Genomic DNA, 27,889 nt, shown 5'->3' with positions numbered 1-27,889 from the left:
CCAAACCGTAAACTGTTCACAAGGAGAAAGCTACTGTGGACATTTTTTATATCACTGTCAATATCTTCCCACAGATCACAAGGAAAGCCTCTGGGGTGAGGCCCACGGGCTCGCCAAAGGCTTTGAGGTCCTTGGAATGGGTGTGCCCACTACATAGCACACATTCCCTCAGGACTTCACTTACTGGGGCTTTCTCTGCTTCATAGAGGAGACCCTGAGTGCTGGTTTGAATGGCTCCCATAGGCTCATATATATGAATGGCTGGTCCCGGGTTGGTAGCACTGTTTGAGGATTAGGTGTGGCCTTGATGGAGGAGGCGTGTCACTGAGGGTGGGATTTGAGGATTCTAATGCCCACTCCATTCTCAGTCAGCTCTCTCTGCCTGTGAACCATATCTATGTGTGTGTGCCTGGTACCCATCCAGGCCAGAAGAGGTCATTGGATCCCCTGAAACTGGAGCTATAGATGGTTGTGAGCGGTCATGTGGGTGTTAGGAACAAAAACTAGGTCCAAGAGCAACCAGTGCTCTTAACTGCTGAGCCATTTCTCCGGACCCTCCCCTAGTCACATTTAGCAAATTTAAAATTATAACATGAAGTGTATGAATGGCAGTTCACCTATTTAAGCCAATAAAAACATCAATTAGTGGCAAATTAATTTTAATAACTTTCAAAAACAAAGTTAATATACACTTGTATGTACATTTACATACACTCCATCAGCTTTCTGGAGACTTCGGGGCATCTCACTGACTACTGCAGCCAGAATCGGTGCTTCCACGGAGTCTGCCTGTCAGCTGTCCAGACTTCAGGTGCACTCCACAGCGTCAGTGTCCGGAAAGCGCCTTGGGCAGCAGTGGTTTAGCCTCTGTCCGCTTGCACAGTGCAGGTGCCGTTTCTGTTGAGCCAAGTTCACATATCCAGGTGCTTGTAGAGCCTGCGACTTTTCTCTTTTTTATTTCTGTTGCCATGCTTTTTCCAGGGCTTCCCAGTCACCTTGTCAGCACTCAGAGCAGCGGCGCTCAGCAGGCCACTCCCCGGCTTGTAGCCCATCACAGCCTGGACCCCTTTGGTGAGCGCTCTGACATTCTCCTAGAGGAAACACAGGAGACATGAACAGGCTTCCTTTGCAGATCACTCAGCACGTGTCTCTCCTCGGCTCCTGTCCATACCCTATCCCTCACACTAGGCTTCCCAGCAGCCTCTAGTTCACCTCTTTCCCAGCCTTCCTTGCCTACTGTTTAGTTCAATAGCTTCCAGTGTCATCTAAAACCATCTAAAACCTTCATAATTCAAACTATTGTGGGAATTTTTCTTTTTTGAGTCAGGTCTTAATGTGCAGCCCAAGCAAGCCTGAATTCCTGATTCTCTGCCTTTTGAATGCTGAGACTGTAGGTGTTCAACCACCACATAGAGCTTGAATCTCCATGGATGTCAAGATTCAAGCTGCTTCAGCTCACATTAGACACTGATGCTCAAGAAATATACAATTTAATAATGTGAGAATTTTAAAGTAATATCCCGTCACTGTCATACACAGTAAAATATTTCTCTTAGGGGTGAAGTTTTAGATAGGACATTAAGTGAAGGTGACACTTTCAGCCCCCCTCCCTTCTATTGAAAATACATTATTCATAATGCAACTTTCAGCTTTCTCATGCAATGCCTTCAGAAATAAATCTGCAAGCATTAGAAAATTCAAACTGAATGTCCCATATGACAGTTGTGGGCACTGGGAACCAAACCCAGGTCCCTTGCAAGAGCAACATATGTTTTTAGCCACTGAACCATTTGTTTTAAGAATATTGAAAATGGAGCTGGGCGGTGGTGGCGCACGCCTTTAATCCCAGCACTCGGGAGGCAGAGGCAGGCGGATCTCTGTGAGTTCAAGGCCAGGCTGGACCGACAGCCTCCAAAACAATACAGAGAAACCCTGTCTCATAAAACCAAAAAAAAAAAAAAAAAAAAAAAAGAATATTGAAAATGGCTGGGCAATGGTGGTGCACACCTTTAATCCCAGCACATGGGAGGCAGAGGCAGAGGTAGGTGGATCTCTGAGTTCAAGGCCAGCCTGGTATACAAAGCTACACAGAGAAACCCTGACTCGAAAAATCCAAAAAAGAATATTGAAAACGTGTATTAAACACAACCAAATGACTGATGTACATAAACCTGACATTGAAAAAAATTCTATCAGCCACTGGGTGTGGTGGGGATTACCCAGCACTTAGGAAGCAGAGGCAGGTGGATCTCTGTGAGTTCAAGGCCAGCCTGGTCTACAGAGTGAGTTCCAAAATAACCTGTTATATAGAGATGTTACACAGAGAAACCTTGTCTTGAAAAACCAAAAATAACAACAAAACCCAACCAACCAAAAAAAAAAAAAAAAAAAAAAAAGGCAAAAGCTACCAACTATGGTGAGGTGATTTAGAAACTATTAATGTTGATTCACTTATTTCTTATGTACTTGTGTGCATGCTGCATACGTGTGGATGCTGGAGCAGAATGTAAGTCCTGGGATGACAGATGTGTACCACCACACCTTGTTTGGAGTGATACAGTCTTCAGCATGTGAGTGCATGGCTATACAATTCATTTCTGTAGAGAAAACACGAAGGTGTCGGGAGCCCGTGGAAAGCGCCAGGGAAAGAAAAGGCTGAACCAGAGACTACTTTAGACGGCTGAAACAGCACCAGCAATGGGAAGCACAGCACAGGCGTGGAGCTGTGAAACCCTCAGCACTACTGGCGAGCATACAGACTCTGGAGAGTCTGGCTGCACCGCACAAGCTAAGAGCACAGCTTTACAAACGACCGAAGCACTCCAGTTCCCCATTTAAAATAAAATCTCAGATGTGAGGCCACACACCATACACATGCACACCTAGACCTAACCATATTACCCAAAAATGTGAAAACCACCTAAACGTCTATCAGTTGGTAAGTGGGAAAAAGAACTCTGGCACCTCTTCACACTTACTTATATGTAATGAAAGAACACAGGTGATCCTTGGACAGCTAAACAAAGGGACAGAAGATCACACAGCATGACTCCACCCATGGGAAATGTCAGAGCAGACAACCCCACACACAGAAAAAAGCAGATTAGAGGGGCAAGTGAGCAGATGTCAATGGTATGGGTTCCTTTTTGGAGTGATAAAATTCTAAAACTGGTTCTGACAATGGCTACACAACTCTGGATATACCATAAACTACTGCACACCTGAAGACTGTATGTGGACCCAGATGTGACAATGCACATCTGTCACCTCAGCACCAGGGAAGCTAAGGTCAGCTTGAGGCACAAAGTAAGACCCAAAGTAAAAGAGCGGGCAGAGAGAGCTCAGTGGGGACTGTGGCAGAGGACCCAGGTGGCGGCTCACAGCCATCAGTAAGTCCATTTGCAGGGACCCCATGCCCTCAACTGACTTCCACAGAGACACACATGATGCAGGCAAAACATCATATGCACAGAAAAAAAGGGCGCTATGTGAACTTACAGTGTCCATGAAGGCCGGAAGAGGGTATTAGATCCCGGGGAGCTGGAGTTACAGGGGACTGTGGGCCTCGTGCTGTGGGTGCTGGGAACTAAACCCAGGTCCTCTGGAAGAGTGGCAAGTGCTTTTAACCACTGAGCCACCTCTCCAGTCCACCAGTTGCTTTTAAAACAGCCAACATTTTGAATTTTTAAATGTACTAGATAAGAAGTTAAAATTAATTACAGACTCCTTTTCTTACCTGATGGAAAAAGGTTTTGTCGACTACATTTTCAATCTGTTTGGCTTTTTGGTTTCTGCCCGGCTGTAGCCGTATTTCTTCACCTTTTGTTTTGTTCTCCAGGAGTTGTTGGTGTTGATGCTGGAACGCCACAGGATCTCTTCCAGGAGGGGGGTGGCAGTACAGTAGTTTCCCCTGCAGACAACAGCAACAGTCCTCAAGGTAAGTGCCAACCAGGCAGAGGTTGAAGCAGCTTTCTGGCAAGCTGAGTTTGGTCTGCAGCAACTGCAGAGTCCTAACTCCTGACACCCCAGCTCCCCCCCAGAGCCCTGAGTGTACAATGACCCTCCTCCTCTGTGACTTCCTCACATGCTCTTCATTCTACCAAGCAGTCCTCAGTGTTCTTCTACGTCAGGACACAGAGCCCAAGAACACTAGGTTAGAGTCTGAAATCAAGATCATTTCTGAGGCCTGGGGCTGGGGCTGAGGATGTGTGAGGCCCACAGGTCAAGCGCCAGCATCACTAGAAACAGTCAGCCTGCGTTTCAGCCCATCTCAGCAGAAATATCTCAACAGGCTGCCAGGAGCTAAGGACACAGTGACAGAAAAGAGAGCTCGCTCACTCACTGGCTCGCGGGCAATGGGAACAGGTTCACTTACTTTAACATAGTCCTTCAGGATGTAACGTGCGGATCGAGGCTGGTCCGGCTGTCCATGTGCTGTCATGAATCCTCGCATGCCTGTGAGAGAAAGCAGCCGTGTGAGAGCTCAGTCAGGAGGCTGTATCACAACAGGAGCGACTGAGCTGGTGTGCACTGGGGTCTTTCCCACAGCCCTCACTGGGAAACAGGTTGCACCATCAATGTTTGCTAACACACAGTACACTCTGCAGTTTATCTAGTATCTAAGCACTTAGCATTGTGACAGCCAAGTTCAGTTTCTTACAATCACTTATTCCTTCTATCCCTTGATCTAACCCATGGAGGCTACCCGCAGGAGAATATTATCTGCAAAACAAAAGGCAACACAGCAAATGCCCTAATTTAATAACTACATCTGATTTTCTGCTTTCCAAACACACCAAGAAGTCACTCTAAATCTCACTTAATGAGTAGCAAGGGGAAAGAAAGCTCAGCTGTTTTTGCAGAAATGCTGGGCTTAAAACTCAGCCCCAGCACATGCTAGCTATAGTGGCCTTTTCAATTTAACAGAAAAGATTTAGAACCCTAATTCCCATCAGTCACAAAAATAAGTTTAGAAATATCTAAAAGCCCTAAATGCTGGTGTGGAGAGAGGGTTAAGAGCATGCACTGCTCTTGTAGAGGCCCCAAGCTCAGGTCTCAGCTTCATGTCCAGTGTCTCACAGCTGCCTGGAATTCCAGCCCAAGGGAATTCCAATCCTGCGCCTGACCACTGAGGGCACAACCCCTATGGAGACACATGCAGCCCACCCCCATTAAAAATAAAATCTTAAAAAAATTAAATGTTAAAATAAGTATTACACATTTGCTCTCTGGGAGCAAGGAAGACCCCCACATGTAAAACACCAAACAGGCTAGCCCCAAAGGAAAAATACCGCATTATAACTGCACCCTTTATAGAGCCCAAGAAAGCAAGCATGGCACATGGTGATGGTGGAAGGTGGGCATGGGGTGGGGAGGATTACACAGAAATTAGCTACATATAGGGAAAACGACAAGCTTTACAAATAAAGACAAAGCATAGGGAAAAAAAATCAGCCGACAAACCAACCAACCAAATCCATGTATATAAAGGCCAACAAACCTGGGGACAAAGAAGTTCCAACTGCACCCCAACATCCAGCTCATCTACAAACCACTGGGGCATGTGAAGGGGCCAGAGCTGCAGACCCAAAGCTGCAGGATCTCCATGACACAAGGCAACAACAGGAGATTCAAGAGGAGTCCCAGTGAGAGCCCAGTATCAAGGGTGTAGCAGAAACCAGAGGCCTCCAAGCAGACCAATGACTCACTGCAACGAACACTTGCAAGGGCAGATGTACAGACTAAAGGGTATACTGTGTCACATTCCAGCTTCCATGCTGAGACTTTTGTCTTTGCTTTTTTTTCTCTTTTAAATTTTATTTTCTGGGGGGTTTAAAGGGCAGAGACTGGATATGAAGGGACTGGGAGATGAAAGGGATCAGGATGCATGATGTGACATCTACAAAGAATCAGTAAAAAGTTTTAAAAAATGTTTCAACTTCACCAGCATTTAAAGAAATACAAAGTAGGGCTGCAAAGGTGGCTCGCAGTAAAGAGTACTAACTGCTCTCCCAGAGGACCAGAGTTCAATCCCCAGCGTCCACATGGCAGCTCACAACTGTCTGTAACTCCAGTTCCAGAGCATCCACTGCCTCCTCAGGTACCAGGCACACACATGATGCACAGACACACATGTAAGCAAAACAGTCATACATAGAAAACAAAACTTTAAAAAATCATAAAAAGGAAGGAAGACGCGGACAGACAGACAGACAGACAGACAAAGTAGCTGAGTGTTGGGGCTCCTTAAATCCTAGCACTCAGGGGGCAAAGGCAGGAGATCTCTGCAAATTCCAGGCTGACCAGTGTTACATAAAGAGACCAACTGAAACAAAGACAAAATTAAAGAAATACAAAGTAGCCACTGGAAATGGTTCAGTAGCAAAGAGCATGAGCCGTTACTGCAGAGGGCTTAAGGGATCAAAGTTGGATTCCCAGCGCCCATTCTGAGCGGCTCACAAGCACAGGTAACTCCAGCTCCAAGGGACTCCAATGGCTGACTATCACAGGCACCAGCACTCACATACACATAACCACACACACACACACACACACACACACACACACACACACACACACACACACACACGTTAATATAATGCATCCTAAAAGAGAAACACACACACACACAGTTAATATAATGCATCCTAAAAGAGAAATGCAAAATAAGATTGGAGTGAACTTGGCATTGGCAGTGCCTTTAAAATTCATGGCTAGAGGTTGTATTCTACCCAGAGCTTTGTTTGGACAGTAGTCTGGGCAACTGTACATGTATGGTCGTTTGTTCTTACAAACAGGAAATAGTGACTTGATCTTAAGTATCAGATGAAAATCAGTGCACAGGCCATTAGAATGAAACCGGGGGAATGTAGCTCATGCCAGCTCTGGGTTTGATGCCTAGTGACCCTCTCCAAACTTCTACGAACCATTCTGCCCGTGATTTACAATGACAACTTACATCCATAGGCCGTCAACAGCTCTTCTGAGGTTGGAGGTCGGTAGGGGTCTTCATCTTCTCCAGGCTTTATAATGTTAATACCATAGGTGGCTTCCAAAACATGTCGTGGGATATTCTGGCAAACGTAAACCAGTCAAGGAATCCACTCTTGAACTGACTCTATGCACCCACAGCATATAATACACTATTTTTGCTGCTTCTCACACACGTTCTCCTTCTAAACAGAGTACACTACTTATCCATTTAAACAGCCTTATACACCAGTGATCACATTAAATGCATTCTTTAAAATAACAAGGCGCTGGGTGGTGGTGGTGCACGCCTTTAATCCCAGCACTTGGGAGGTGGAGGAAGGTGGATCTCAGGGAGTTCCAGGACAGCCAGGGCTACAGAGAAACCAAGTCTTGAAAAACAACAAGATGGTTCAGTGGTTAAGAACACTTGTAACTCCAGTTCCAGAGGATCAAGTGCTCTCTCGAGACCTTCAAGGGTACAAGGCATGCAAGTGGTGCACAGACATACATGCAGGCAAACACACACATAAAATAAAAATAAATAAATCTAAAAACAATTATCTCTGAAACAGACATTAACTTTAAGGAATAATATTGTAAACAAACTCTAGCTCTAAGAGAATATCCCAATGGAGCTACAAAGGATCATATCTTTGTTTCTGATGCCTACAACGATGCTGCTAGAAGGCAATACCTCACATCTCCTCAAAGCCTTACTTAGCACACACTAACAACCAGAGTGGTGCTGACACAGAAAGGATATTAGTGATACGGGTGGAACGTGATCTCTCATCTGGTCAATTGGGAGGATCCCATTGCAAATCATCTCTGCTTTGGTAGACACAAAGGATGGCATCACCAGGCCCGGGCAGTCACACAGGCAGAGGCCAGGCTCCACATACAGGGTCTGAAAGACACACAACAAGGTTATGACGGGCACATGTCAATTGAGGGGAAGAGTAATGCTGTGGCAAAGAACTTCAAAATACCTGGAAATGCTTGGTGTGGCCAGGCGTGGCAGACACAGACACTTTCTTGTTGCCCATGATAGTGTTGATGGTTGAGCTCTTACCAACATTAGGGTAGCCCACCTAGAAGAGAACCGGAAGTTACCTGAGTGGTAGAAATACTATCCAAAGTGCTTGGTTGCTCTGAAAGGTGATTTAAAGATGCTCTGTTTGCTTGTTCACCTCTAAGTCTCTCAGCTTCATAGACTCATGTCTGACTCAGGAAGTTTGTTTCTGTGGACTTTGCTGTTGCCCCTACAATAAGTCTCATCCCCTCTGCCTGCCCCACCACGCTCCATTTGTAGGTATTTTGCTGTTTCTTTAACAAAGGGGTGAAGCTGACTTTCAAACATCTAAAGCTGTCAGCACCCAGCAGAAATGTGGCAGGCGATGCAGAGTTGTTTGTAGAACAGGAAGTTAAGCTTTGCTCAGAATGATGCCCACAGTTAAAAAACTCAGAGAGCAATGGAGGCTACGCTATTTCTTGACATCAAAGCATATATAGACAAACCCAGCTTTCTGATACACATGGAAATGAATTTTTGGCGCAGAGAACATAGCCTTAAATCTCAGAGAAATTAAGAAACCTTCTGTGTTCAGGTTAATTCTACTGTAAATTTAGGAAGACTATGTCTGCCTAACCCAAACGCAGGTCTTTAGTTAGTAGTACACTACAGTAAAACCCATTTGCCTCATCACTTTTTTAAAAATAAGATTTTTATTTTTATTTATGTGTAAGGGTGTTTTGCCTTCATTTATGCGTGTGTATCACATGCAGGCCATGCTCAGAGGCCAGAGAGGGTGTCAGATCCCTTGGAGCTGGAATTATGGGTAGCTGTGAGCTGCCATGAGGGTGCCGGGAACTAAATCCAGGTCCCCTGCAAAAGTAGCCAGTGCTCTCGGTTGCTGAGTCATCTCTTTAGATCCTACATTGATTAATATATTTAATAATAAGACAGGCCTGCTGCTTTATTTTAGGTGGTGGGATGCAGAAGAGGCTGGACACAATCAGGATTAGTACACCTAACTTTAACTTAAAAGCTGAGAGACTACTGCTGTGACCTCCTTCCCCTGTTTGGTTTCCCTGGAAAGAACTGCATTATAAATGCCTTCTCTAACCCTCACAGGTCCCCAGCTAAAGAAGGGCCATCTAGAGCCACATTGTCTCCTTGGGGTGTGGCAGTTCCACAGCCACCTTTAAATCAGGTAATATAGTTAGTTGGGGTGTGATCTACTTTCCCCCTTTTTGTTATGTTTATGCAATGAAAGTATCTGTCACAGTTTTTGTCTGGCCAAGACAGGGATTCTCCCTAATGGCATATGAAACAGTATAAGCTGGCAAGGACCACAGGTGTCAACAGAACACCACACTGAAGTCTGGCAACAACATCAACAACTTTCTTGTTCTTGTCTCTCAGTAACTGATGTGACAAGGACCTGCACTGGAAGAAGACCGTAAGATACATTCACTAGAAACATGTATGTAAACAATATAAACTCAGAAATGCTTCCTTTGAGTTGGATCCAGAGGGCACGTTCCCTATGATGTAGAAACCTGACTGTGATGTGGTGCCAGCTTTATGATTTACTTCATCTTACCAGCCCAACAGTTAGCTGTCCATCTTTCACCTTCTTCCCAGTGTGTAGCTTCTTAAAAAGTTCCAGTAATTCCTGCTTCGATACCAGGTGGCTACAATTGCTCATTTGCTGGTTTTCCATTTTTCTGTTCTGAGCCTCAGAATCGGCAGGACACTGTTCCTTGCAGTCCTGACCACAGCCTTCCTCTTCCTCAGGGCTGCTGTCTTCTTCTGAACATGTCTGCCAGTCTTCCTCCTCTTCCTCCTGACAGTCCTCATACTCACTGCCACCTTCGTCACTGGCGGACTCCTCACTAAGTGAGAGCAAATCACTGCGGGGAATTTCATTCTCATCCAAACTGGAGCTTTCAGACTCAGTTCTGTTGGCTTCGTCAGCAATACCGTTTTCTTGGTCCTGATGAAATAACAGAAACCCAGAACTTCAGACCCGTGTAACTGTACTTTTCACTGAGGGGGCTAGCTACTGAAGGAGAACAGGAAGTATGCTGGATGACATGTGGTTACATGGGTGCAGCACAGCAATCTGTCCAGTGTGAGCACATAGTCGGACGACTATTTCCAGAGTGCCCCAGCGAGGGAGGGCAGCAGGCAGATCTTCACATTGGCTGTTGTTTCTGCTGTGCTCAGACTAAGCCAGGGGCTTCTGCATATGAAGCAAGACTATAACACTGAGCTATACTCCCAACCTTGCTTTGCTTTTATAAATGCTTTGAATAAGTCAAAAAGTACTATGAAGTAGGCTCCTGTGTATGAAATTCTGAAGTAGCAAAATTTCATCTTAAATTGGCTATTATTATTTTCATTTTCATTATCATTATCAGTACGACTACTACTAAATACAGGGTCTTACTATGTAGGTCAGGCTGGCCTTGAATCCACTGAGGTTTGTCTGCCTCTGCCTCCCAAGTACTGTGATTAAAGGTATGCACCAAAACACCTGGCTGGCCAAGATTGGCACTTATCTGGGACCATTACAATTGAAGGCAAGCACTTTACCCACTGAGCTATCTTCTCAGCTCTAGAAATTTAAATTATCCACATGTGTCCTAGCAGACAACACATGGAATAAATATGTTCAATTAGGTTCCATCAATTTTAGTGGTAGTCCCAAAAGAAACAGATAAGCACCAAGATGAGAGCCCCAAAAATGGTGTGTATGAGACACGTGAAGGCAAAAAATGAACAATCTGTATAGGAAGGAACTGAGAAGACAAAGCATAAATTCTCAGATCAAAGATCGGGGGCTAACTTTAGCTTTACTGAAGGGAAGAACTTTCCAAAGTCACAGATTAAAAATCATTGAGTTGCCGGGCTGGTCTTGACATGATTATCATAGAGTTAGAGCCCAGAGCCTTCTGCATAGGAAACATTGTTCTCCTGAGTTACACCCTCAGCCAGAATTAGTCAGTGGGAGATAGATAACATGATCACCTGACAGGAAGTGGAGGAAGGAATTTCCTCTTTCAGTTGGAGCTTAGAGCTCAGTAAATTATGAGCTCATTCAAGAGAAAGGGTTGTATTCACAGAACTTATTTTTTAATTTTTCTTGAGACAGGGTCTCTCTGTGTAACCCTGGCTGTCATAGAACTCTTTATATAGACCAGGCTAGTCTTGAACTTAGAGAGATACTTCTGACTACTCTGAGATTAAACAACACTGAGTCTGCATAGTACCTACATTAACACCCATCAAAAAGTCAAAAGATGACTGATAGATAAAAAGAAGATGGAAAATATTACCTCTAAGTGTCTTCTAAATATTAAAGATTCCATGACTGTTTGAAGTTGTTCTGGCAAAATGTGGGTTAAAGATAAAAGAACTAGCATAATATATCTTAATTCAAATTGAGTTTGCTTTAAAAACAAACTCAAATCCTGATAAACCCTGACAAACTACTACACCCTTGAGCTCTACTGTGTGCACTGAGAAGTTTCTCTTAAAAGCAAGTAAGTAAAAAACCACTATGAAACTTCCTTAAGGTCCCAGATGTGACACTGGACATCTCCAATTATCTGAAATCACAAAGACTCAGTATGATTTGATTGAAGATTCTAAGTATTTTCTATAGGCTATCCTATAATCACAGCACCAGAGGGAGGAGAATCACCATACAAAAGTAATTCTTACAAATTGATAATATAAACAAAGCACATTAATCAAATCAAAGTAATCACTGAAATCCACCTTGAGACAGTTACCTTAGAGTGAAGGGTTTCTTCCAAAGCTGACCAGAAAATAACCTTCACACCTTCTTTTTCAAAGTGCGAGGCCCAGGCAAGGCGCTGCTCAGAAGTCAGCAAATCTGCCTTGTTTATCAGGATAACGTTCTCCTTAGCGGTATCTACCTCCTTCACATAACATTCCTGTAAAGACAAAGGCATTTCCAGTCTGTTCAAACAAGTAAGACAAATACTAGGTTAACTACACTGGAGATTCCCAATTCAAGCCTTTATAGCCTCCCTCCATTTTAAATCCCCCCCATTCTCTCTTTCTCCCTCCCCTTCCTCCCTCCCTCTCTGGAGTTTTTTGAGACAGGGTTTCTCTGTGTAGCCCTGGCTGATCTGAAACTCCCTCTGTAGACCAGGTTTGCCTTGAACTCAGAGATCTGACTGCCTCTTTCTCCCAAGTGTTGGGATTAAAGGCGTGTGCTGCCACTGCCAACACCATGCTTAAATCCTTAAAAAAAGTATTCATTATTGTGTGCACAATGATAAATGCACACATGCATGACACAGCATGTAGGTGGAGGTCAACGGAGAACTGAGGAGTCAGTTCTCTTGGCCTACCTTTACATGGGTCCAAAGGGTCAAACTTAGGTCACCAGGGCTTGTGCAGCAAGTGCCTTTAGACCTGCTGAACCACTTCAAAAGAAGCCCTTAAATCACTTTCTAATTTAAAGATTAGAAATTTTGATACATCCTACTAATTGATCCTTTGTGTGAGCTCTGAAAAGAACTTTAAAAGAACCACTAAGATTTGTTACTCATGAATTTAGAGAAACCCTTACAGTCTTCAAATGAAAATATGTACACCACTCATATGTACAGTGTCATGGGTTCACGTATTACATCATTTTAACTAATCTTTATGCCTTAGTACTACTCTGTATTTTATAAGCTTAGTTCATTTGTAAAATAGCATAGGTGTAATAAGATGTAAAAAGGGAGAACTTGGTGAGGTGGATTAAAGTGACTAGAATATCTTAAATAAAAGCAAAATTCCATCCTCACTGCTGTTTTCTAAAAGCAAGAGACCAGCAAATGACTAGCAATAAAGTACCTTCTAGCCCAGCAACTCGAGCATGGCATGCAAATCTCTGTGCTTTCTACAGATGAAAACTACTTCTGGAGCAAACCTGTCTAAAGCAATGCATTATGCAGGCTCCTGACCTTGCAAGGAGAGGGAAGACTAAGTAAACAAGTCAGAGAAGACAGAATGCTTGCTCACAGGTACTGCTGTGAGCAATGCTGCCCTCTCTTAACCGTTCAAGGATCCAAGTCAAACTTTACTTACCAAATCCTCACATCTAAACAGGAGTGGGTTTCGAGCATCCACTATCTGGACCACAATGTCACTGGGGGGGAAAAGGTGAGACAATCCAGTTACTGTAAAGTAAAAGTGACCACTGACTGACACAGTACGTAGCACAGAAACTCACAACAGGTTAAGTGCAGAGAATTAGTGTCTGTGGAATGCTCAGCCACATCCCACTTCCTTTCCTCAATGTCCAGGGACCCTTGAGGAAGAGGGGGCAGAAAGGCTGTAAAAGCCAGAAGTTGAGGACCAGGGTGAAGCAGTGTCTTCTAGATATGGCAGGACCAGTGCACTAATGAACTCAGCAGTGTGGCTGCCTGCACGAGACCTGAGCAAGATCAACCCAGTCCCCACTCCAGCTTAGAGTAGGACAGGGGCTCACATGAAGGCTTCAGGAGGGCCAGTCTTCTTTACGACTGTGGCTCCTGGCTCACCAACCTTGCTCCAGTGGAGGTTCCCATACCCATGAGCACAAATAGGACTCAGCGGGTTATCAAAAGAAAAAAATTGTGTGTATAAAATCCTCAAGTTAGAAAAATATTTAAAAAAGGAACCACTGCCATATATTAATGGTAATGGGAAATACTTTCCATACATTAAGCAGCTGACATACTAAATCCTTAAGGCATAATTATTCAGTTTTTATATAATCTGCCAGAAGTCAGCTAGTAAGTGATGAAGCCAGAATGGGTATCCAGGCTGTCTGGACCAGAGGCCACACTCTTCCTCATTCTACTCATTTGGTTTAGAGGGCTTGAATGACATTGTGCTGCTAAACCTGCCACTATAACCTTTATTAACTTCAGGTCATATAGGAGTATCCTAACCACCCCAAGGTGAAGTTTACTAAGTACTCAGTCTGATCTGAATTCACACTAGTCATTTGTTGACAGCTCCCATTATAAGTCAGTATTGTGTTTAAACCCAAGATGCCAAAGAGGAAACCTTACACCTAGCCAATGATCACCCATAGGTTCAGAGGATGTGTTTAATCAATAAAACACAACTAGGTGTCAGCTTAAGGTGCCACAGTGAAGCATGGATGTCAGTATACATGTAAGACGTGACAGGAAGAGTAAGACAGCTTTCTGCAGCTGACAGCAAGCCCCTCGGGTTCAGCTGGATGTAGAAGGGACACACAGCCAGCATGATCAACACTGCAGCATTTCCTCCTTGGAACTCTTACTTCCTGTCTCTGAGACTCCCTCTCTTCCTTCAGCCTCTGTGGCTAGGAAGATGGCCAGGGCGTATGGCTACCACTGAAAAGATACATCATCCTATAGTGCTCTCACCAAATCCTAATTTGGTCAGCCAACTGCTGTTTCTTCAGACAAAGGCCTCATCCTATTGGCACAGAATTCACTATGCTGGTCTTGAACTGGATCTGCTGTGCTCATCTTACAAGTAGAGGCATGTGCTGGCTTAGATTTGCTAATTTTTAACAGACTGTTTTAAATTTATCTAATTAAGCTAGTTTCAGTATCTCCTTCAGGGTGAAACTCACTTTCAAACCAAATTAAGCTAAATGACTGTAAAAACTAATAGCCTAAACCACAACTAGACAAATAAACCTTAGCTCTATCTACCAACACACAGAAGGAAAAAAACAGCTTCAAATCAGCAGGAGGGAGACATTCCAGGGTAGACTGTTGGAGGCAATCAGGTAACAGTCTCAGTGAAAATACCTCACTGGAAGAGAATGTTCCGTGCCCTGAGCCCACTTTCCTGCATTTCTTCCATGTTATATATCAAATCTTTTTTGATAACCGCTGTTGAAATTAAAGAGACAGATGGCTCAGTCAGTCTGTTAGCAAACAGGAGACATCTGCTATAGTGAAGACATCAATAAAATATTTCCTGTTAATGATGTGGCAGTAGTCACTTTGCTAATATTTTTGGATAACTCAGGTCTATTGCTATGTGATACAACCCATATTGTGTGATTAAAACATACTGCTCTATTAAGGAATGGGTTGACAAGATGACTCAGTCAGTAAAAGCACATGCCGTCAAGTCTGATAACCTGAGTTAGACCCTGACCCGTGTGGTGTAGGACAGAACCAGTTCTCACAAGTTATTCTCTGATTCCCACAAGTGTGCCATGGCAGTCAATGTCTGTCCCCACCATGTGGATACTCATAAATAGTTAAATGTAATAGGAAACTTTAAAAAGGAAACATGCTAATGGTTCAGCAAGTACTACTGTACTCCAATTAAATCTCCAGTTTTTAATATGAATAGACTCACTTTGGGGAATTCAGATGTTAACTTAGGGCCATAAAAAGTAACCACAGTACAAGTTTGTTAGTCATGGAAGACTGAATATATATAGTTACTTTTGCCCCCCCCCACAATCTACAAGAACAAAAGTAACGACCCTCATTAAAGAGCAAGAATGATGGCCAGCCATCAGAAATGTCTAACCAGTGAGAAGCAAGACTGTTTATACCCCAGAGGCCCAAGCAAGAGTTGAGCACCCAGGCTGGTTGGCAGCGTCTCCAACTGATACTTGGGCATGGGACAAGATGGGGAAGGGAGGTGTTTAAGAGGAGGGATTAAACATAAATTGACCTGTGAAGATGCCCGACTCGTTTACATCACACGGCTCTGGAAATTCATTTATTCATTCATTTTTAGATTTTTCCAATAAGTTTTAAGGTATGTTCTAACAATTTTCTAAATTTCATTGCTATCTGTCATAATGGTTCCCCCTTTGCCTCTAATTTTATTGATGAGTCTTCTCTCTTTCATTTGATTTGGCAAAGAATTTGTTCATCTTTATCATTTTTTAAAAGAATCAACTCTATTTCATTGATTTTTTTTCTATTTCCATTAATTTTGGCCCTGATTTTAATTACTGCTTTTAATCTACCTAGAGCTCACTATGTAGACCAGGCTGGTCTTGAACTCATGAACTCAAGAGATCCAGCTACCTCTGCCTCTGGAGAGTTGGGACTAAAGATATTTGCTACCTTGTGCTCCCCTCCCCCAATTCCTTAATGTGGGCACTTAGAATTGGCTTTTCCCATAGATTGGGTATGCTGTGTTTAATTTATCTTTCCTTCCTCCCTGTCTGTCTTTCTTCTCACTGTAAGAAACACACAGGGTGTGGTGAGATGGCTCAGTGAGTAAAGGTGCTGACATCAAGCCTGAGCACACAATTTCAATTCTTTAGAAAAGAGAGATCCAACTTCCTGGAGTTGCTCTCTGACCACATACGCATGTGGCACACATGCACAATAAACAAGTATAGAAAAACAACAACAACAACAACCCCTGACAGGTGCTAAGGAAAGATATAAAGATACTAACATCTGGGAGTATTCCAAACAAACGCATCTGATCCCTGCCCAGTCTCTCTACAGAGATGTTCACCACTAGGCAAACTTCATCTAAACAGTTTTCTAATACTTCATTATAAAATATGAATGGAAAACAAGTGTCAATCATTTCAGGAAGCCTCATATGTAAACAGAAGAAGCCAGGATAAACAGAAAAAGGAACTGTAGAAAGCACTGGTATCTTCCATCAAGGTCAACAGGGTATACTACAGAGCTTGTGCCCACTGTTCCTTGGAAATAAGCAACACCCATCCTCAACTGCTCTGAAGGACACAAATCCATTCTGCTCAGCCAAAGCTCCCCAGGGGAAGAGTTCAGGATCTCCAAACTCAGCATAAGAGGAGCTTTTGCAGAACCCGCCATTAGCAGCAAACTTCTGCTGGGTGGGAGGTACGGGGGCTTTAAAAAGCTGAGGCTTCACTCATCCCTTTCCATGGTTTTAAGAATATTCACAAAGTTCTGCCACCATCTAACTCTTTTCAAAAAAGAAATGCAATTTTTTACAAGTTAAAGTCAAATCCCTATTAAATGAACCTGTTTCTGACTGTTCTTGCTAGGCACATTTTCTGGACTTGAAATAAACACAACTCAAACATCTCTTATTAAATCCTTGAAAGTAATTAAACAACTTTTTAAGAACATGGTCTTCTAACCAGACAGAAGAAGAGAAATAGAGAATGATGATCCAGGAATTCTCCTTGGTGGCATGAGGCAAAGAATGAATCTTCCTTCCACCCCAACTCATAAAAAAAATCAATTTAAAAAAAGTCACCTTGGTTGGGCATGGTGGTGCCTTTAATCCCAGCACTTGGGAGGCAGAGGCTAGCTTGGCCTATAGAGTGAGTTCCAGGACAGTCAGGACTATACAGAGAAACCCTATCCCTAAAACAAACAAAAACAAACCTGATCCTTATCAATCATGCCCTCTAATGCTTTAACCCCACTGTCTTCGCTCTACAATCACACCGCCCCTGGTCTTTCACTAGGCACCATGTGCTGAGCTTAAGGACTGCTCTGGAGCTTGGCTGAGCAGTCTCCTCTCACAGCACATACTTCAGAAGCTGAGCTTTTCCATTCCTGTTTTCCATATTATCAGGAGGAACACAACATTCAATGTATATTGGCTGAAGTAACCACAGGTACTCCAGAACTCACCTCATACAAACATTTACTCATTTATTCACTTACTTATTTTGAGACTTATTTATTTTCATTGTATGCGTGTAAGTGTTCGGGTGCATGTACGTCTGTGCACAATGCATCTGCAATGCCTTGGAGGCCAGGAGAGGATGCTGGCTCCACTGAAACTGGAAATAGAGATAGCTATGAACTGCCATGTAGTGCTGGGAACCAAACCCAGGTCTTCTGTAAGTCCAACAAGTGCTCTTAAGTGTTGAGTCATCATTCAGGCCTATCACTATTCTTACACACTTGTCAAATGTACTCATCTGATTGTGTGTGTGTGCATACATATCCCCATTCATCTATCCCCTGGTACGAAGAATGAATCTAGGATCTTACACATGTTAGGTAAGTGTTCTAAAACTCAACTACTTCCCAGACCTTAAAAAACAACAACAACAAAAACACCCACTACAATTTAAATGAAATATAGTATCATATTTTCAGGTTCTTAAAAACAAAAAAAGACGTAAAGACACGTGTTTTAAATTGTGTGTATGTGTCTATGTGAGTGTATACAGGTGGCCATGGAGGCCAGATCCTTGCCACTGGAGTTACAAGTGGTTGTGAGGTATCTAATGTGAGTGCTAGGAGCCAAACTTGGATCCTCTGAAAGAGTAGCAAGAGCTTTTAACTGCTGAGTCATCTCTCCATCCTATAAAAGTTTCATCCTTGCATATAGTACACTCTGATTATGCTCTCTCTCCCTCTCTCAGTTCCATCCCAGCTATGAACACCTCCCTCACCTTACAAGCTCCTTTCCCAGATTTAGACGTATGTGGTTTAGCTTTGTGATTGTTTATAGTTTAGCCAGGACCACTTTCTGCTTTTCACGGTTCTCAACAGCTCAATGTGCAATTTAATCTCCCTCCTGCTGGATCCAGAGCTGGGAACATAGTCAACATTAGGCTCAGAAACAACACTGCAATGTCTTCATTAAACAAGGGAAATATTACTTACCTTCTCTCAATGACCCTCCAGAGTTGGCGCCAAAAGTCCAAGTTTCGTTCAAAGGGAGTCAATATCAACTTCTGTTCCTCTTCTAGCCTGTTTAGAATGAGAAGGTTACGTCTCTGCTTGATCAAAATAGTTTTAAAGAATTATAAACACTCAAATTCAGTACGTTAAGAAGATACATATACGAATACTACAAGTTATTGCTGTTTATGGTCCTTGCCAGGCAAGTGCTCTCCCACTCAGCCACATGCCAGTCCCCCTTACTCTTTGTAGCCTAGGAAGGCCTTGAGAACTTGCAGTCTTCCTTCTCCGCCTTCTGAGTAGCTGAAATTACAGCCCTACACACCAGACCAGGCTCCACCCAATCACTTTCATATACCCATTGGTGAGTCAATGCAAGAATAAAACTTAGTCATATTCCACAAATTTTATCCTTATACCGCAGGAGTTTCTCTCCCACAACTTTTACTAGAAGAATGTTCAGAGGAGCACCTCTGGGCCACAGAAGGGAACTAAAAGGGGCCAGACAGATGGTGATATTTTGTTTATGATCTAACAAATAAAGCTTGCCTGAAGATCAAGAGTGCAAAGCTAGCCACATGAGTTAGCCAAAGAGGCCAGGCAGTGGTGGCACACACTTTTAATCCCTGCATTTTGGAGACAGGCAGACAGAGCTCTGTTGGGTCAAGGCTGCTCTGAGCTACACGGAATTGATCCAGTATAAAAGAGAAACAGAGCTCACACAAAGGTGATCTCAGCACTTAGGATCCCATGCCTTTAATCCCATACTAGAGAGGAATATAAGGCAGGAGGAGACAGGAGCTTATTGCAGTGTGGGGAGCAGTGCAGTCTGGAGATGCAGTCTGAGGACAGGATCGTCCCTTTGGTCTGAGTATTGGTAGAGGTGAGAACTCTAGTGGCTGGCTGCTTTGCTTTTCTGATCTTCAACTTTAACCCCAATAATCTGTCTTTGGGCTTTCATTATTAAGAATAATTATAGACTTCAAGCTACAGTTAACAGCACCCACATAGCATTTAGTCCCAGGGGATCTGATGCCCCCTTCTAACAATGTATGCACATGGTGCACATATACACAAACACACACTCGGGCAAACACATACACACAAAATAAATAATAAGAAAAGACTAGGAATATAGCAGAATAACCACCAAGCACCTTTGTGCACAGCTGCATATGCACCCAGCAATGCTGTCTATATATACACCCAAACCCACCTGTAATAGACACTACCACCCTCCCCACACCTGAAATTGCATTTTCTTTATTTATTTAGTGTGCATGTTTAGAGGCCAATGGATAACTTGGGGAAGTTGGTTCTTTCCTTCTGCCATGTGGGTCTTGAGAACGGAACTCAGATCATCGAGCTTGGCAGCAGGTGCTTCCACCTGTGGAGTAATCTCACCAGGCCCAGTATTACCCTTCAAAAGAATCAAAACTTCAGGAGGCAAATGGCAGTGCAAGCTAAAATGCCTAAACCCAGGGCTTCCAGGCAAATCTTCAGAGTCCAGTACTCACCGGACAAGCTGGCGTCTCCATTTCAGGAAGTTATCCTTTTCTGCCTGTTTCAGTTCTTCTGGGCTAGTTTTTCTGTCCCAATTGGGTCTGAAACAATCGTACAAGGGAAGAAATTTTATATATATATAATCTACCAAAATAAAAAGAGAATTTGGATGCAAATGGCAGCTGAGAAGTAGGAAATTATGAACAACTAATAATTTTTTTTATTATTTTATGTGTATTGACTGTTTGTGCCTGCAGAGGCCAGAAGAGGGCATCACATGCCCCAGAACTGGAATTATAGACAGCTGTGAGCGGCCATGTAATCTAATCCTTTATTTACTATATATACAATATTCTGCCTGCATGTATTCTTGCACACCAGAAGACGGTACCAGATCTCATTATAGATGGTTGTGAGCCATCATATGGTTGCTGGGAATTGAACTCAGGACCTCTGGAAGAGCAGCCAGTGCTCTTAACCTCGAGTCATCTCTCCAGCCCCATTCTGTCTTTTTTTTTGGGGGGGGGGTGATTTTGAGACAAGGTAACTTTGTCCTGGAACTTGGAGATCCACCCGACTCCCAAGTGCTGGGAATAAAGGTGTGCACTACTACTGCCTGGCCCATTCTATGCCCTCTAATGATCTAAATTCTTGTTCAACGTACCTCCTCGGTATACACAAGAACTGTCTGTTTTCCTCCTGGAGTTTTTTAATTCTCTGGCTCTCCTCAAAAGACAGCAGTCCAGTTCTAGCTTCAGGGAGCACGAACTTGATATTAAGCTTCTCTATTCAAGAAAAGAAAAGTGCTATTCGTCATGATGCAATCTGGAGGCTGAGGATGTATCAGATGCTGCAGTGCCTGCCTAGAGGGCATGAGCCCTGAGTTCCACCCCTAGCACCAGATGACTGGGTGTAGTGGTCCTCAACTGCAATCCCAGCACTGGGGAGAGGCAGGAGGATCAGGAGCTAGGAATTCAAACTGAGTTTGAGGTTAGCCTGGGCTACATGAGAATCTGACTCAAATCCAAAACAGGTAATTTAGAGTACTGAACGCTGATCATTTTGATGAGCTTGAACACTAACCACTTCCTAAAACAGAATTTAAGCCTTCTTGGGTTAATTTTTAAATTAATTTTTTTCTACAGAGATAACTTTGCAAGAGAAAGATCTTCACTACCTCACTAAAACCTCCACAATGCTAAGACTTCTTTGGGTACCACATTACAAAATTCTATGTGGTGAGTGGATTTCATGGAAATAGAAACAGTAACAATGGGAAAGCATTATAAAGAATTAGTGTAACAGTTTCCTCATTTTACATATGTAGAATAGTTTTATGTTAAAAGGAGTAGAGGCAAAGATTTAGTAAAAGACATTCCTTCCATTTAGAACGAGCATACTATTATGGTTGTAATTTACACAGATATGTATTAATGGTCATTATTAGTGACTTGATCCCGGGTGAACTAGTAATGGAGAGATGCATGCTCTAACCCTTGGCTGCTGGAGCAGCCAGTTTCACCACTCAGTTACCACCCAGACTGCATGAGCAGAGACCTGAGAAGGCACTGCGCTTCCTCCTGAAGTGGCAAGTGAAAGCTCTATTTCAAAGCCAGCATCTTCCATAGCAATCCTCTTCACCCTGAGCAAGGACCGCAGCCTGCTACCATCAAACCATCACAACACCAAGTAAGATCCCGCACTCTTGTAACCTACACTGCTGCTAACCTGCCGGACTCTCACCCATATAAGGCTCAACTGACCCTAGCCACTTCCCATCCCCGATGCTTCCTTCCACAGAAAGTTAGCATCTCCATCTGATGGTGACTGCCCACTGTACCCCCACTTAGCCCCTTGATTCCTGCCCTTTTACTCAGTCTACTGGGCACCTCCAAAAGCTAAGTCTTTCGCTGATTAACTGGAAGTACATGCACTCAATCACTGCTGGATTCCTTACACCACTGTACACTAACCTCTACTTACCTGTTTTTGTTTCTCATGTGTCATGAGATGTATACTGCTATAGGAAATGACACCAGACTATGGCTACCTGGAATGGCAATGGCTAGGCTAAGACCCCAGCCTTCTCATGGAAGGAGGAACTCATTCTAGCGCTCGATTAACCTGCTCCAGGCCCTAAGCGGCAACTGTTCTGTCCTTCCCTTTCCTGAGGGTAGCCTTGTCATCAGCTCCATGAAGGGGCAACCAAAGCCTGCTAGGTGGCACCATTGCTCCACAGGTCCCTAGATGTGCACTCCTTCAGTACCCTCCCTTCTGCCTCAGAGGGAGCTCCAGCCTTCACTCTATCCCTGCCACTCCAAGACTCTCTCTTGAATTAAACATGTAACCTTACAAATAGCTTTTTCTAATATTCATGTATATACATAGGCTGGTCACATACACCTTATTTTTATTTATGGGGGTGGGGAATATGGTACATGTAGAGTTCAGAAGCCAACTTGATGGAGTTGGGTTTCTCCTTCTACCATGTGGGTCCTGGGGACCTAACACAGGGTGTGAGGGTTGGCAGACGTGCTTCATCCTCTGAGGCATATCTGCAGCCTGGTCAGGTACTTTTCATGACCCACACGAAATGCACCCGCCTACAACTTAGTCTTTTTGTCTGACAATAGGCCTTGGAGATCTTTCATGTTAAGAGCTGGAGTAAATCCATTCCGTTCAACTGCTGCTCAATAGTTCAGCCTGTCTACGCCAGTGCAGATTCAGAGTCAGGAGTGTGTTTATGAACAAGGTCTCTGAGTCATTGATGCCCAGTAACACAAGAAGAGCCCCTCGGAGCAGTGTGCTGGTTCACAGACAAAAGATGAATTAGGAGACATGTCTTAGTCAGATCTGGAGGAAGGAATGGGGACAGGAATGTTGGGTGCAAGAATAAGGCAGGCCAGCTGGGCAGAGTTGGTGAAGAGCAGGGAGTTGAGGGTAAACTATTGGATTTCAGCTTGGCACATTCACCTCACTAACTTGCCCCTCTTCTAACTTGCAAACCCAACAGTCTTCCTTTCAGAGGAGTAGGGTCTCGCTGTATAGCCCTGGCTGTCCTGGACTCACTAGGAGATAAGTTGGCCCAACTCACAGAGATCCACTTGCCATATGGGGATTAAAGGCGTGCACTGTTTTTCAATCCATACAACACAAACTATGATTCACTCACTCTTTCCCTCCCACACATCCACCCACCTACAACCACATGCAAATGCTCTGTCTGGCAAAGGGTACTAAGAACCTTTTAAAATTTAACTTTACGGAGGTAATCCACATTCAGCCAGAAACCTCAAAGAGAAATGGTTATCTATTACCAGGTACTTCCCATTCCCTATCCTGTCTTTATAAATATGCCTACTCTGGACTTTTCATATCAATAGAATCATATGTTTTTATTCTTTCCTGCTGCTGGGAACTGAACTCAGGACTTTCCACATGCTTGGCAAGTGCCTTACCACTGAATTATATTCCCAGTTCAGAATGTTTTAAAAGGTCCTGAATGTAGTAGTCTACATTCAGAAAAGGAAACTTTCCTTTTCTTTGTGGTCAAATAATACCCTATTGCATAGATGTGCAACATTTTGTGTATCATTAGCTAATAGAGATCAGGGAGCTTCCATTTTGTTTTTTATTGGCAAATGATACAACTAAGAACATCCAAGTACAAGTGTTTACATAGACATGTTTTTGGTTATCTTGGTTATATATCCATAGTGAAGCTGCTGGATTACATGGCAATTTCACTCTAACCTTTTAAGAAACTGCCAACATAGCTTTTAAGTGAGCTGCACTATTTTATAAACAATGTATGAGGTTCTAATTTCTCCACAGCCTCACCAACATTTGTTTATCAACTTTGTAATGTCAGCAAGGGCAGTGAGTGAGGTGAATGTGCCAGGCTGAAATCCAATAGTTTACCCTCAACTCCCTGCTCTTCACCAACTCTGCCCAGCTGGCCTGCCTTATTCTTGCACCCAACATTCCTGTCCCCATTCCTTCCTCCAGATCTGACTAAGACATGTCTCCTAATTCATCTTTTGTCCTTAAAGCCACCAGCCAATTTTTACAACATTGAAGTCCTGTAACAGCAATTATAGAAAACAGAAAAAAGGTTCCTCAAATAAATAAATAGGCAAACCAACAAACAAACAAACAAAGGACTGAGGTGGTGGCACATGCTTACAACCCCACACTTAGGATGGTGAGGCAGGAGGATCACACATGCTTACAACCCCACACTTAGGATGGTGAGGCAGGAGGATCACAAGCCTGGGTAAGACTAGCTTACACAATAAGCACAAGGCTGGTTTCTACTATAGTAAGGACCATGTCTTAAAAAAAAAATTAAAAAATAGACATAAGGGCCGGACATGGCCAGGTAGACCTGGGGCACAGATACATACACAGGTAAAACACTCAGGTGCTCGTGTGCGCACACACACACCCCATACAGGAGGCCATGGAGAGGCTCTATACAATGCTATGACCTTTTATATAAGGGAATTAAGAACCTGTGTAATGGGGTGGGGTGAGTATGCTGTGACTATTTCTACAGGCATTGAGGGACAGTTGTATTATACTAAGGAACAAACTGCACATTATGTACAAAAGAGCATTTCTTACCCTTTAAAGACAAGAGAATCTCGACATCTGTAATGTGGATGAACATTACACTAATGGAAATAAGCTAGGCACAGAGAAAGTGGCCTCACTCCTATGTACAACTGAAAAGGCGGAGCATGTAGAAACAGGGAGTGATGAGGAAAAACAGAAAGAAGGCCAAAGAGTGCAAAGTGTAATGAGGCAGGAGGAGTTCTAGAAGGTAATGATTAGCATGATGACCTCACCTAGGAATAGTGGACTGTCACTTGACATCTACCAAGAGACTAGACTCTCTTACCACACACAAGAACCTCGTGTAGTGACAGATCTGTCAACCAGCTTGAAAGTCACCTGTACGCCCGTGTGTATGTTAAGACATATCGTGTACCATAACTACATAAAGCAAGGAGGCAGGAAGTATGAACACCCTCCAAAAACAACCCCCCCAAACAAAACACAACAGAAAACAACACTTGAAACCATGTCATTACTTGTCTAAAAACCTATAAAGGCTTTCTCTGTGGCTTTGGAGGCTGTCCTGGAACTTGCTCTGTAGACCAGGCTGGTCTCGAACTCACAGAGATCCTCCTGCCTCTGTTTCCTGAGTGCTGGGATAAAAGGCATACACCACCACCACCCAGTCATGAGTTCCATCTTTTACGGCCCATTGTTTTCTATAGACTTCTTCTGAAACATTTAAAAGCAATAAATTTACCTTTTAACATTATTCTGAGTTGCTAGCACAATGTTTGAGAGTAACTGGTGTTAAATAAAGGCATTTTGAACAAATGAATGAAAGACTTGCTAAGCAGTATGCCATTTACTATAGTTAGAGCAGTAACTTCCAATACTGTCGGTTACTCTTCTAAGTGCTTAGAACGCAGCCCCCCCCCCCAACACACACATACCAGGGACTAAGTACACCACACCACAGTACCTGACAGCAGCAACAATATGCACCGAGCTTGATGTGAGGATGTACAATCTGAAGTGGTTTTTGTTCTGTCTTACTGTGTAACCTTGGCTGGCCTGGGATTCATAGAGATCTGCCTACCTCTGTCTCCAGAGTTCTGAGATTACAGGTGTGTGCCAGCACCCCTGGCCACATCTGAAATATTCTTTAGAGTTGAATTAAAACCAGTGTGGACTTTCCCTCACAACCATGGAACTTCCCCATACTTCCTTTGGATTAAAGACAGACATTCATACCAGTGTCACAGGCACTCAGTAATAAACCACTTACCAGCTACAAACTCAGTCCCTGCAAGTTCTGCAGTTGCAAGAAAGTCATCAAGGGAGCTCTGTTCCGTCACTGACTGGAGATTAAGACGACCCCAGTCATAGCCATCATTGAGTTCACTCGTGTGCAACTGTGAGGAAAACACAGGAGAAAGATTAAAGCAGCTCTCCTCCACTTTCAGCGTCCAATCAGCGCTAAACTTTGCTGGTCCTGGTCTATGTCCTCAAGTTGCTTTGACTGCTAGAATGTACATTACTGATAATTAAGGACAGTTAGGCTGGGGCATAGCTCAGTAGAATACTCAAACCTTTGCTGTCAATGGCAACAACATCCAGCAATGTAAAAGTCCCAGATCAAATATTTAAATGAACACTTTCCTACCTCAGCAAGGGTACTTCCCTTCCACCATTCAGTGTCATCTTCAGACTCTTTTGAATTTTATTGCATTCCCATTTTACTATTTAGTAGGCAAAATAATTTGTCTAGAGTAGAGAGGTAGAACTAGAACCCAGAATGTACTGACTCTGCCAGCCACTTAGTTGAAAAGTTTCCATAGGGACTTACGAGAAGGAATATTTTGAAGCCGGGCAGGGTGATGCATGCTGTCATCACAGGAGCTGAGGCACAGAGACCACAGGTCTAAGCGCCATCCTGAATTGTGTTAGAGTTCTATTCCCCACTTATCCTTAGTCTCCTCTACCCTAAAACCCCAAGGGCTGGAAGTCTGGATTGGCTGGGATGACCATTAAAAATAAAGATCTAGTTGCAAACTATTAAACTGACTTTCCCATACAACCCAGAGTTTGACAAGTACTATCTGGTTATATGCTTACTTAGAGGTTAACAGCCTCTCTCTTCCACAAAGTCTACTACAACAATAAGTCACCATGAAGTCAGTTAGACGACCAATAGCCAAATGTCCAGACTTGAACACCAAGAAGCATGAGTGTATTCCTCAGACTATCAGGCTGGTTGGAAAATGGGATAGTGTGACTGACATAAGTCACATTAGCACCAGCGACAAATAACTTCAACACAAGATCTTAATGAGAGCTCAGAACTTTCTCAAATATTCTGGAGAATAAAAGTGACAATAAACAACAAAAAAAATCAAACCACTTCATTTTTTTTTAAAACACAGTAGCCATGGTGGACCTTAAAGTCATTATGTAGACCAGGCTGGCCTTGAACTCATAGAGATCTGCCTATCTCTGCCTCCTGAGTGCTGCAATTAAAATAATCTCTACATTCGTTTACTTTTTAAGGCTTCTACTACGCTCTTCCCCAAGCTTCTAGAGACAACGTTAATTCTTTGAGAGAAGCACAAGGAAAAGCAGGGATCGGAGTTATTGGTTTTTTTGATGGAACCAATCGGTTCTCGATCGGTCCAGCCAAGCGTGATCACGGCTTGTAATCCCAGTATTCTACAGGCAGAGGCAGGAGGAAGACAGTCCTGGGCCAGCCTGGGCTGCATGCGGAGACTGTTTCAAAAAATTTTAAGATAACAAATAATGTTCTCTTTAGAAATTTCCAAGAGCGCCATGGCTTCTAGAGCAAAGATGAAACACCGGCAGACGTTCTGACATGAAAGGCTGTACACGTTTTCATTCCCACCTCACCACACATGAGTTCCTCTGGGCCCTGCGCCGGCAGGGACCTGCTTCGAAACCCTGCTCAGGAGTGACTTTGCTCCAACTTTTGTAGCATGGAGGCGCTCATAACGAGACGGAAAGGGTAAGGATACTAAGGATTTTCTTACCCAGGAGTCAGTATGGCGGTGGCTGCGGCTTCGCTGAGTCTGATGCCGGAGAAGTACCCGGCCCAGAGACCCGCTCCCGCTCCCCGGCGCTCTCCTCCGGCCCATGTCAACTCTAAAGCGGTAGGAACCTTCTGCTCGCAGCCCGAGACGTTTCTGGTTATTAGGCCTCT

At 43.6% G+C, this 27,889-nt stretch overlaps 1 protein-coding gene across 1 annotated transcript; it reads right to left on the bottom strand.

The window, feature by feature from the left end:
- Window positions 1-642: 642 nt before the first annotated feature.
- On the bottom strand, window positions 643-27,889 carry Lsg1 (large 60S subunit nuclear export GTPase 1). Its single transcript, XM_040750980.1, has 14 exons — window positions 27,720-27,889; window positions 25,964-26,090; window positions 20,780-20,900; window positions 20,130-20,216; window positions 18,595-18,681; window positions 13,091-13,151; window positions 11,776-11,940; window positions 9,579-9,971; window positions 7,962-8,063; window positions 7,736-7,879; window positions 6,959-7,082; window positions 4,376-4,455; window positions 3,737-3,910; window positions 643-1,091 (listed from the first exon to the last, which is right to left on the bottom strand). The coding sequence occupies exons 1-14, from the start codon at window positions 27,822-27,824 to the stop codon at window positions 912-914; spliced, it is 1,950 nt and encodes a 649-aa protein (XP_040606914.1). The 5' UTR covers window positions 27,825-27,889; the 3' UTR covers window positions 643-911.

The sequence above is a fragment of the Mesocricetus auratus genome, unplaced genomic scaffold (genome assembly GCF_017639785.1).
Source record: "Mesocricetus auratus isolate SY011 unplaced genomic scaffold, BCM_Maur_2.0 Super-Scaffold_100008, whole genome shotgun sequence".
NCBI lineage: Eukaryota > Metazoa > Chordata > Mammalia > Rodentia > Cricetidae > Mesocricetus > Mesocricetus auratus.
The sequence above is the reverse complement of the archived record's forward strand: the minus strand, read 5'-3'. Positions and strand labels throughout refer to the sequence as shown.